Genomic DNA, 12,646 nt, shown 5'->3' with positions numbered 1-12,646 from the left:
GTTTTGTACAATGTAATTAAAAAGCTTAATATTTTGGCAATATGGGAGACAAGAGGTAACTGAGTCTACGGCTGTAATTGTAACAAATATACATTATAAGAGATATATATCCCTCATCAAGGCAAGGTCATTTTTATGGGAATTACTCTTCTTGGGCTTCAACAAAAAGCCAACACATAGTTACCGCCTTTTTAAGAAACAATTTAGCAAAGGGCAATTTAGCCAGCTCAGTAAGTGATATTCGCGAAGAAAAGCATAGTTTGTAAGAGTTAGTCATTAGGCTGTGAGAGGTAGCTCATGTCCCCTTCTCAGCATTCAGTTCCGTGTTTGAATATACGAATTAAAAAGGGAGGAAGTCCAGAGCAGGGACATGTAAATTCAAAGGGGATTATTTACACAGTAACTGCGTTTAAAATAAAACCTTTTAATAAGAGCATTGCATCAGACTGCTGTTCCCAGGCTTATAGTTACACAAGATATATCTGAGTTTCATATTAGCTGTCTGTACAAAAAGAATTTGGAAGAAAGAATGAAAGCATGAAATCGCTACTGGTAAGTTCTTTTTTTTTTTCAGACTAACACACTCTTTCAGTGCTAGGCAGTGAAGATGAACTTTGATACTGTTTTTATTACAGGTTTGGATTACAGATTTATTTTCAATAACCTATCAAAATTAACAGGCTCCTTACTATTCACAGTTTATCAGGATGCCCCAGAGCTACGTCAGCAATGAAGAAAGCAAAGCTGTCTGGAGAACAAATGCTAACAATAAAGCAGCGAGCCAGTAATGGTAAATTTTTAATTGTTACATTTTTAAATATTACTTCTTTGTAAACTAAAGTTATCGTTACTGTGTTGGCTTTTTTCCCTACATGGGTAAATCTTCTTTGTAAAAATAGTGAATTCACTGTCAGTAGAAGCGAAACTGGGTTTTATGCTGTGGAAATCTGAGCCAGCAGTGGAGCGGTCAGACTGGTATGAGTTATGTCTACATAAATCTAAAACAGTAAAATATTTCAAAGTAGAATATACCGTTATAATTTTCTGGTTCGTGTCTCATTCATCAAAGGTGGACAGTTGGTCTTATATTGTTGCAGGATTTGGAAGAGAAAAAGGTTTGATTTCCAGAGTGTCAAGTCCTCATGAGCTCCCTTGAATTCATTTGGAGCTGTGGCTCTGTAGCCTCTGGCAGATGTAGATGGCCTTGTGCCATTTCATCTCCAATAATCTGCAACCCTTCCTGGGAAGCTTGAGTTGCGGTGAAGATGGTGGAAGTACCTTGGATGAAAGTCAGGATAGGACCCTGATAGTTGAAATGCAATAGAAGCAAAATGTAGGTACTTCAGTTGAAATAAGTAATGCACAAAAGGCTTGTCTGGGAGGTGCCTGTGTCCTGAGTTTTCTTGGAAAACTTTGTGTAGTCACTTAGTCTGTGACAGTGCACGCCTTCTCAACTGTTGATGTTGGCTGTGTTTGAGAGCCACAAAGCATTTCAACGCAGTGCAGGAGGCATTTCAAGCCACATGGCCAGCACAGCTGGAGAAAGTGTTGGCTGTCTTTGTTCAATAGCGAGTAACCAGGAAGGAGAAGATCTGGATGTAATTTTCTCTATGACCTGAAAAACTCAATCTGCCATCCCCAGGGATAATGCCTTAAGGAGTGGTATATGGATATTTTGGGTACTTAGGGGGACACGTGGCATCCTTCCTGTTACAGTGAGACACCATGGGGAAAGGCATGCAGGATTCACACCAGAGTAAGAACAAGAAAGAGGGAACACCATTTTCTTGACCTTTAGGAGTTCAGACTTTGGCTTGCAAGAAAACAGGTCTGTCTCTTTCCAGGACTATTTAATGCTTTGTTATAGTAATTAAAAGGATAAGTAATTAAAATCTTTACAGTTTATTCCTGTCTGAATCCTTAAAAATGCAGATACATTTAAGATTCTGTTCTCTAAATGTTTATGCCAATAAAAACTCAGAATTCACTTCCATTTTGCAAATTGTTCTATATATCGTTATTTAACAACCCCCTTCTGAACCATGAAATTATTAAAAGCAACAGCAGAATCACAATATAGCCCAGTACAACAAGAAAAAAAATTCATTGTTTTGGGAAAAAAAATCTTCTGACTTAGTTACAAATGATTTTGACAACACTGTACTATGAAGAGATTAGCATGTCAAGATATTTTCTTTTCCTTCAAAAGATCTATAAGGAGACACAGTCCTTCAAATAAGTTACATATGACAGTGGAGAAGAATTTGTTGCTGCAGGTGCATTTCTTATAATACAAAGTTAAATCTGTACATATCAAGAAAAAGGTGTGTCTTATTGATCCTCTAGGCATTTTCAACACTCTTGCTGGAAAATTACTGCAATTTTTAAAAGAATACTAGTGGGAAATACATTATTTTAACTTCAAAAGAAAAGTTTGAAGAATGCGCTTCCTTTTTCTTTTTTACTTTAATAATTTTACTTGAAATAATTTATTTTCAAATATGGAAATAATTAATTCACTGAAGTCTGATTTAAAGCTTAATTATTTTAACTTCCCTTTTATTTTTATATCACACAGGTATAGAAAATGATGAAGAAATTAAACAGTTAGATGAAGAAATCAAAGAACTAAATGAATCCAACTCCCAGATGGAAGCCGATATGATTAAACTCAGAACTCAGGTAACAGTTTTATGAAGCCCTAAATTCAGCTGCTTTTTTCTACATGACTGATTAAAAGAACTATAGGAAATACATTGTTCCGTTTTATGTTTCTTATGTATTAAGATTTCTATCTGTGATTTACCATTTATAAAATCAGAAAACAATATCCATTATGCACTTTCCACATCAGTTACCAGCATGAAAAAAAAAAAAAGGCTTAGCAAAATATATTCTTTAAAATAATGGCAAAAGCATGACCTGTCATGGTCAGCTTTGTATTTCCCCTTGATAAGGCTATGCCTTTCTAACAGCAGTTAAAATATTGTGTGACATCATGGTCGTTAACATAAGTTACAAGGTGAAGGAGTCCAGATAAGCAACATGGCTTTTGCCAGGTCTGCCTTACAGAGAAAACGTAGATAGGTAAGTGAATGCCTGTTACACTACACTTCTCTTCTTCATGCAGTACACTAAGTGCAGCTCTTGGCAGCAGGAGTGGTTCCATAGATCCAGCTTAATTCTTTTTAGATTCCACATAAATCTGTTGGGGAAAAAAAAGGAAAACCTGACATTAGACTATTATTTAAAACATCATTATTCAGCAGTCCTAAAGCTGGCTGGAAAAAGCAAAGGAAGGAAATTAATTTAATTCTTTCCCTGGAATTTTCCGGTGTCCAACCTAGCTTCTGGTGCTTTTTTCTTCACGTGATTTGAGCACAGACACCAACAGTGAGATTTACCACAGTTCCCACCATTTATCAGCCTTTAGTCCCATGGTCATAATCAACCAATTGATCTTGATGGAAACAGAGTAAACCACTCGTTAAAACTTCTTTGTCTGCTGCTTGTGGAGAAGAGCACTGTGTCCATTGTCCTCCTCCTCCTCTTGTATGCTCATAAATAGAAGGCAGGATCTGCCTCTTCAACTTGGTTTTTCTTTGACTGCTAAAGCTTAGCCAAACTGATATTGAAACTTCACTTCTATATTATGCCTGTATTCAGGGTTCTGGTGTCATTATTCAACCTTGACAGGATTTGACTTCTGTTTTACGGTTTTCTGATGTGACCCAATATAACTGTAGGGTAATGAGGACAAAATCTGCAAGACTGTAAAGCAAGAAGAGTAATCAATGGCAGGAAAATTATGTGCATTTATGTAGGAGGAATTTGGTCCTAAGTTATGAATCTGGCAGCTTCCAATCTGCTTTGTAGAATCATAGAATTGTAGAATCATAGGATTGGAAAGGACCTCTGGAGATCATCTAGTCCAACCCCCCTGCCAGAGCAGGGTCACCTGGAGCAGGTGGCACAGGAACGCGTCCAGGCGGGTTCTGAATGTCTCCAGAGTTGGAGACTCCACCACCTCTCTGGGCAGCCTGTGCCAGTGCTCTGCCACCCTCAAAGGAAAGAAGTTCCTCCTCATGTTTAGGTGGAACTTCCTATGCTCAAGTTTGTGCCCATTACCTCTTGTCCTGTTCCCGGGCACCACTGAAAAGAGCCTGGCCCCATCCTCCTGACATCCACCCTTTAAGTATTTATAAGTGTTGATAAGGTCCCCTCCCAGCCGTCTCTTTTCCAGACTGAAGAGACCCAAATCCCTCAGCCTTTCCTCATAAGAGAGGTGTTCCAGTCCCCTAATCATCTTGGTAGCCCTTTGCTGCACCCTCTCCAGCAGTTCCCTGTCCTTCTTGAACCGGGTAGCCCAGAACTGGACACAGTACTCCAGGGGCGGCCTCACCAAGGCAGAGTAGAGGGGGAGGATGACCTCCCTCCACCTGCTGGCCACACTCTTCTTGATGCACCCCAGGATGCCATTGGCCTTCTTGGCCACAAGGGCACATTGCTGGCTCATGGTCATCCTGTTGTCCACCAGGACTCCCAGGTCTCTTTCAGCTGAGCTGCTCTCCAGCAGGGTTTTCTTTTGCTTAATAGAACGCTGTAGGTGCTATTCACATACAGACTGATTTAGATGAGATCTTAAAAAACGTCAAGCAGTTTGGCTGTTATGTGTACATTAGGTAAATACCATAGTTGTCAATAATTTTCTGCATTTTTAATTTAATTTTTGGACAGATGAATAAAAGAAAGAAAGCCATGATACCACTATCACAGACATAAAACATGTATTGAGTTTCAAAGATTTAGCTAGGAATTTCACGTCACGTTTTGCTCTGAAATGAGTACAGGAGCCATACGTCAGTGGTCTCAGTTCCAGCTTTCATTTCTCAGACTAGTGCTACTGCATATTCTCAGAAATCAGATTAGGCACTACCTGGGACCACTGCATAGTCTTGGTAAAAAAACCTCAGGTGATGATTTTGCCATGAAGCTGAAAGCATGCTTTTCACGCCTTGGTGCAGCAGATTTACAAAAAGGGTGGAATGACTGCCAATCACACGTACTGTCATTAAAATTATTAATGGGATTCTAGAAAACAGAGCTACAAGAGACTTTGAAACAGTATTTTGTCCACCAGTCTTCTTCCCTTCCTACGTCCCAGCTCTTCTTAAGCCAATCCTGACAGATGCTTGTCTAACCTGTTCTTTACTTCCTACACGAGAGATTCCACAGTCTCTAAGCAGTCTAGTCTAACACTTACCTGTTCTTACCAACTAGCTACCAATGCCTAGCAGAAAATCCCAGCTGAGTCGAACTTCACAAAAATTCAGTGGCCTGTTTTGAATTCATACACCCTCCTGAAGACAAGCACTTTACATTTCCAACATGTAGAGTTACATCGTAGTCATTCTCAATCTATTAAGAGGATCAAAGTCAAGAGTCCCCTTTATTTGCAACAGTAAAATTATATTGAACATAACAAGATGTTTGCTGATAAACCTTTAGAAAATAATTGTGCAACTTAGATTTCAATAAGACTTCACAGGGGGGGAGTACGCAATGGGAAAATAGTGGAAGTTCTGTGAACACCAGAAGTAGCAACAGTCTTGTTCGATACGCATTTGCATCCCGTATGATTGTAAGTGCCAGTGAAATTTTTTCCTACAACAGGAACTTCCCTTCCATGTAGAATCTTTTATATTTAATAAAGTGAAAAGTCATGCTGCGGCCTTTTTCTTAGTTGGAGCATTCATAAGACTCTCCTTTACTCAGCTGCCTTTTTGCTTAAGACTTTGAAGAAAGTGTTTTTAGTCTAAGGTCTTCTAGTAGATTTGTTTAAATTGAACTTGTAAGTCCAAAATTATGAGAGGGGCAGAAACACATAAAGGTGAGAGGGGGAAAGAAAAATCTGCAGATAACTGCGCATCTCATACAAGCAACAGGTTATCCTGTTTTCAGAATATATACAAGTGAACATTCATTAGTTTCAGGGTAAAATACAGGGAGGGAAATTTCAGCCTTTAAGTAAGTGAATACAGTAATTATGTATGCCAGTTAGGATACTTACAGATGAGTAGTAAATGAAATTGTGAGACACGCTGATCAGCTGCCACTGTATTTGCAGAAAGCCAGCAGCTCACGTGAAAAAAGAAAAAAGATCTATTCAAGTAGCAGTGCTCAGCTAGCTAGAAAATCTATAAAGTGGCGGCTCCTACTAAAGTTAGTGCGAGGCAGCAGCAGTGTGCCATACTGAACTGGCCTTCACTGACATCAGGCTCTTCACTGTGGTCTGCAATATAAAAAAGTTTTTAAGGTAAATATTGGAGCATGACTGGCTCTAACAAACACCTCTGAAAGATGCTTTGCATTTGCATACGGCGTTGCTCCCCGATATAAACAAGCTGAAACCAAAACAAGAGCAGAGGGTGTGCTTCCAGTTTCAAAGCTGAAGAAAGTACTTTGCCTGGGGAATGTGTTGCGGAAATAGCTCAGAATCAATTGTGACAAAACCAAGCCCCTGCAATACTGACAGCTTGGATTAACTGCTATTTAAACACCTGTAGTCAAAGTAAGAGGTACTTAAAGGTAGTTTTATGTAGCCACATCACTTGTCAAAGTTACTTCTATCAATTAATGGGCTATATTTCATTAAGCAAACTGAAACTTTAGGTCCCAAATAAAACTTGAGACATCTACCTATCTGGTTGTGCCAACAATTGCCTAAAATTTGCTCACCCATGATCAAGTTAATATTCACTTAAGAATGTTTTCCCCTTCTGCCTGCTACTACCTCACAAATCTCCAACCTTCCCATCAGCATTTAAATTGTGTGGAGTCTTCCCACAGTTCACTGTCCTTGCCAATGTAGAAAGGGATAAAGCTCATTTTGAGAATTCAAAACCTTGTGTTCTTTGGCATTTTTTCCACTTCTCTGGCATCTTTTCTCGCCCTCTCGTCAATGCGTATTTTAACCTACACACACACAAAAGCCCACTGTACACTTTGTAATAGATGTTAACGGTTGTCATCCAACGTGGAAAGTAAGGACAGGTCTACAGAGGAAAGTGTAGACAGATACGAGTGAGCTCTGCGTGTGCTCTCGACGAGCTGGACATGAGCCAGTGCTCATCTGAAATCCTTATAGCTTCGTTAGCGCAGTGCTCTGCACGAGCCTGGGTAAGCTGCCTCTCAGCAATGCTTTTTAGCTCAAGCAGGCCACCGTGCAAGGTCAGAGCTAACTTGTGTCCCGTCACCTGAGGACACAGACAGAGCATACTCTCAGTTGTCTTCACCTGTACACGTAGTCATGCCCAAGTCCCACTCTCCTGGCAATCTCCAAATTTTCTTCTGTTCCTTCAGTTTTGCAAGTCATTGTATGTATTTGAAAACTGTCCGAATTTGTACATACATCACAATAACATGCAATTGTTCAGCTTTCAAAAGCAGCCTTGTGAATTTGCATAGAATCAAATTATACTTACAAAGAGCTAAACACTGGCACCAAGGAGCTGTGCGTGCTTAACTAACTAACTATATATATATAAGAGAAAATATAAGAAATGCCTGACTTACTGCAGAATGTCCCTCTGGTAGGCTCCTAGGAGTGTTCAACCACATGGGTGAACTTGCAGAACTAAGGTCCTTCTTAATGCCTTTCAACTCAAGAAGAAAAGCGCTAAAGCAGTGGAATCAAATCCGAGTTCATTCATTATTACCAGTATTAAAAAGACAAGCTGTTAAAGTCATACAACGTGCAGTAGGAATAAGAAACCCGTAACGATGATAAGAATTGCAGACTCAAGCAAAACCTTTTTAATCGTGCATGAATAGACCTTTTTCTCCTTTCCCCGGTATTTCTGTTATCTCTCCCTTCAAAGAGCGCATGCTTTCTAACAGCTTGCCTTATATTACATTGTACACAAATTTGTCCATTTTAGATTACCACAATGGAGAGCAACCTGAAGACGATAGAAGAGGAGAACAAAGTAATTGAACAGCAAAACGAGTCTCTTCTTCATGAATTGGCCAATTTAAGCCAGTCTTTAATTCATAGTCTAGCTAATATCCAGCTGCCACATATGGTAAGTGATTGAGAGCACAAGTTAAGGAATTTGGCGATCTTCAGTTCACTTCATACAATAGATGTCTTTTTTTATGTTTATGTTTCATCAACCAGTTGGATATTTGTGGTAACAACACTGAAACCATAAAGATACATTTAACTGCTAACAAAGACATGGAGGGCCTGTTCCAGTGTATCCTGTAAAATTAAGTAAGAACTAAATAGGCATTTTAAATATTATAAAAAATGGTGGCGATATGCCTTGATAATATGTTATGCTTAAATGAATATACGATTAAGAAAATAAAAGTTGTATATGAACTACTATTTAATATCTCGTAGGAACCAATCAATGAACAAAATTTTGATGCTTACGTGACCACTTTGACGGACATGTATACAAATCAAGATCGTTATCAGAGTCCAGAAAATAAAGCCCTACTGGAAAATATAAAGCAGGCTGTGAGAGGAATTCAGGTCTGAACAGCTGCTATAGTGGTGAAAGTCTTGCTTAAAAAAAGGATGCCTCTTGTTTTTTGCTGCTGTAATTTACCAGAAAGTGTTATATATTTATTTCTGTTTGAAACAGTGTTATGCTTACAAGACTTCATAATGATTTTATGTCTTGCTTTAAAGATAGTAACTGCAGAATAGTTTTTTGAATACATTCACATTTTGTACGTTTTCATATAAGCTGACATAGTGTGATATGCCATGTAATGTTTATAGCTGCTAATGTATGCACATTTTTGGGGTATATATATTTCTGAAGAGGTAAGCTGATCAAAATAAATAGAGTGTAAATTCTTTTTAATGCTTTAGTGATTAAATGTTTTAGTATTTTGAACTGAAATGGACAAAAAAAAAAAACAGCTTTGAATGACAATGTTGCGGTCTGCAGCCACTTTTTAAACACTATCATTTTGCCTCATGTTGGAGGATTTTATGGGATTTAAGAAATACATTTTGTGTGCATATTGTTTCATAGCAAGAATTGGTTGCAAAAATGCTTTATTTTTGAACAATGCTTGAAAATATTATGTGACTTTTGTTTTTGGAGGATGGTGTGTGGTGGGGGCAATAAAATGAGGTTTTTTGAATTCCAAGAAAATGGCATGGATTAGATGTAAGATACAAAATGGGTAATTTATTGTAAGACAACATCAAGCCATGGAAACTTGACAGAAGATTCAAAGCAGCTTAAACAGCACTTTTTAATTAACTTCTAAGCATTACATGGTATGAATATGGGAACTTCCATTATGAAAAGAACTATATCAGAGGTGGACAACGAGAAGATTTCAGCTTTTGTTTTCAAATAAACTTTGGAGCCAACATTCTCTTATCTCTACTGGACTGCTAGTGCCCCTCTGAACTATCTGTTATAGCAATGTAGTTCATCTTTCAGAAATTCTGTGTTTTCAATTCAAGATGGAGGACAATATTTTAAAATTAATATTGCCTTTTCACATCTTTAATTTTGGGATAAACACAAATGATCTGTGTCTATTAGTTACTGAACTGCATTCGTTGCTGCCTGTAGTAGGAATGCAGCTCAGTAAAGATTTTTTCTCTTGCTTTGCCAAGCATTTGATCCCATTTTTAACATTTTAGCATTTATGTTTTGCTTTTTGTTGGAGAACAATCATTACTGCAGCATTCACACATGCTTTGTATTTGTTCTACTCTTACCTATTGCAAAAATGAATGCAATCAAATTTTTAATGTAACTAAATATACTTCAGCACTTTTTTTGCTTTAAACTGGATCATTTTAAGATAAAACTTATTTGTACCTTCAAGATTTGATTGTTTTCTTCAAAATGACTGCACTATATGTATGCATAAGACCACTTTTTATTACTACATTTTTCTTTTTTAAGTAGTAAATTTGGTGATGTGTTGTGTTTTACAGATGTTGAATTTATTTAAATTTGATAGCATATCTTTTCCTTCCATGTCTTGATGTTATGCAGAAAGTACAGAAGTACTTTAAAATTTTGTTATGAAAAAGATGGGTTTTGTAAAAAATAAAATATTTTTAGCAGAACAGGACTTACAGGGTCATTGTCCCCACAATGTGCCAGTTGACTATTTGCACTTACCTTGCCCTATATATCCATACGGAGGTGTGCAATTTCTTGTGTCATTAGCCTTGTGACACTAAACCTGAACAAATTATAGTGGAAGCCATTACGGCCAATCCAGTAATATTGCTAAGGGAGACTACAGGGATCTCACAACAAATATTCTGATACAATACTCAACCTCGGTATATATATATATGTATAAATATATGTATATCCCAGCGGCACTTTATACTATTCACTGTACAAAAGCTTACAGTTTTCCACGAGGACTTTAATAACTAGCTGGGAAAAGATTATGTAATTACTTTGGGGCTCTGCGGTATCTTATCTGTACAGTGCCCTTTTTTTGTTGTGCTATTAGTTGTAGCTGCCATGCTCAGAATTGCCTTTTTGAGAGCTGAAGCAAGGTGCTTGTTGTTCACCTTCTGCCATATATATTGTACTTTTGCCCTAGCCTCCTTTTAGGGCTTTCATTGTTCATAATGGCATATGCATTTTTCCACTGCATTGTGTCTGCAGCTTCTTTGCCAATATAGTAATGCTTTCCGTAGAGTAATAGATAGTATCAGTTTTGGATTCTTATTGTTATCACCTATGTACAATGGAAAGGGATTTTAAGCACAAATCTGCTGCTCATCTAATGTTGGTACATAATATCAAATCAAAAGTTATCTGTGACTATTATATAGGGATCACAAAAGTGTCACATATTAGAATGCTGACCTTTCATATGAAATTATTGTGAGTCATCAGAGTTTATTTATTATAACTTATTGTTCATATTCATTTCTAAGTTAATTTAAGTAATCATTTATTAAGACAGAATTTTGTATAAACTATTTATTGTGCTCTCTGTGGAACTGAAGTTTGATTTATTTTTGTACTACACGGCATGGATTTGTTGACATTTTAATTTTGCTATAAATGTGTGGAATCACAAGTTGCTGTGATACTTCATTTTTAAATTGTGAACTTTGTACAAATTTTGTCATGCTGGATGTTAACACATCTTACTCTAAATAAATAAAAAAATGTGTTGCCACATTTGTAGCACAGTGGTTCTATGATCACTTTCAACATTTTCCCTTTATTTCATACACGGCATTACCACAAAGAAACCCTCAGACACCTTTTTTAATAAGCGTTGGCCGTCGATTCCTTGAATTCTCTCCGCAGGACGTACGGCTGCCTCTTCAAATGGTGTGCTTCCCCCTCTACAAAAGTGCGTAAGCCTGAGAAGTTTGTTTCAACATTTCAGAACTTCCTAGGAAGAAATATAATAGTGTTTCCTTGGCCTGAATAGTGCAACTGAAGTATTGGGTGCAATATATTTTAAATGAAACACATTGGTAATCAGGGTCCTAGACTCAAAAATGAGGAATAAGCCAACTGAAAATGAACCTCAGTTGGAAACCTTTGCCCTTTATTCTCGCCTGCACTGAGGCCTCGAGGTGCTTTTAGAACCAGTCAGCTGAAGAGGCGAACGACAACAGTCCATTAACACTTCTGGCCATCAGTGCCTGTGACAGGAACAGCGACCATCAGTACACGCTGTCACACGCAATGGTAACCCTGATCTGCACCACGACGTAACCCGTGTTACCCCTGCAATGAGTTAATAACCGGATTAGATTTCATTATCACTGTTAAACCAGCTAATTAAAAACATCTTCCCGGAAAACAAACAAAAGTAATTACACAGGGAATTGGCAATTAATTGATTTATAAGCGTAATTATGACTTTATCGTATGCTTGGGTTCCTGTATTGAGCATATATTATGTCCAGCATTATGCAGTGGTATCCATAATTAATTCTGTACATTATCCCTGCGTGCCATTCCTCTTAATTGCATTCCGTAGACATCATCCTAAATGACCAAGACAGGAGCAGCCATACAAATTCTAGACTGTCTCTCTGCCCCTAGCAAAGGCTGGCCGACTGCTGGGGGAACACGGAAGATACAGAGGGTCCAGGACAGTTTGCACAACAGAATGCAAAATAGAACGGCGGGTAAAGCCCTGCGGTCAACTAAGGACATCGCAGCAAGAAAGAGGAAGATAATTTGTATATGACCTTGTGTATACACAATGTGATACTTATATTTTTTCTAGGTAAAACAGGCAACATTTCAGTAAATCTGATCTCCCTTTTCAGCATCATGTAAAAGTTTATTCTTAATCATGAGTATATGATACGCCCAGGTCTATTCTGTTTCCTGTTACGGCATTATGATCGTGTACTGCCATAAAAGTTTTTTCACATTAGAACTTGATTCTTCTTCCTGTGAGACTTCTTCTGAAAGAAACACAACAAAATGGCAAAGTTTAAAAAAAGGATGAGAAGCTGCAAGAGGTGAACAGATGGAAAAAGTGAACACGTTTTGGAGGATCGCTGTATTTTTTTTCTAATGACCTCTAGCAAACAGTAATCCAAAACATGATGCCCAAACTTGTATACATAGGAGACTATTCCACTTCATATACCCGCAAC

General features: G+C 37.8%; 1 protein-coding gene across 4 annotated transcripts in view; it reads left to right on the top strand.

Moving 5' to 3' along the window:
• MYT1L (myelin transcription factor 1 like) overlaps positions 1 to 9,149 on the top strand; it is a 130,722-nt gene extending 121,573 nt beyond the window's left edge. For 2 of the 4 annotated variants that reach the window (XM_054195270.1, XM_054195269.1), the window contains exons 17-20: positions 699 to 790; positions 2,579 to 2,682; positions 7,941 to 8,084; positions 8,408 to 8,548. In XM_054195270.1, the coding sequence (XP_054051245.1) occupies positions 699 to 790; positions 2,579 to 2,682; positions 7,941 to 8,084; positions 8,408 to 8,548 (481 nt within the window). Of the gene's footprint in view, positions 1 to 698; positions 791 to 2,578; positions 2,689 to 7,940; positions 8,085 to 8,407; positions 8,549 to 9,125 lie in introns of those variants that run through there. The other 2 variants (XM_054195272.1, XM_054195271.1) reach the window with 2 other exon arrangements.
• The last annotated feature ends 3,497 nt before the right edge of the window (positions 9,150 to 12,646 follow it).

The sequence above is a fragment of the Rissa tridactyla genome, chromosome 3 (genome assembly GCF_028500815.1).
Source record: "Rissa tridactyla isolate bRisTri1 chromosome 3, bRisTri1.patW.cur.20221130, whole genome shotgun sequence".
NCBI lineage: Eukaryota > Metazoa > Chordata > Aves > Charadriiformes > Laridae > Rissa > Rissa tridactyla.
Note: the sequence above shows the minus strand (reverse complement) of the source record. Positions and strands in the feature narration are given on the sequence as shown.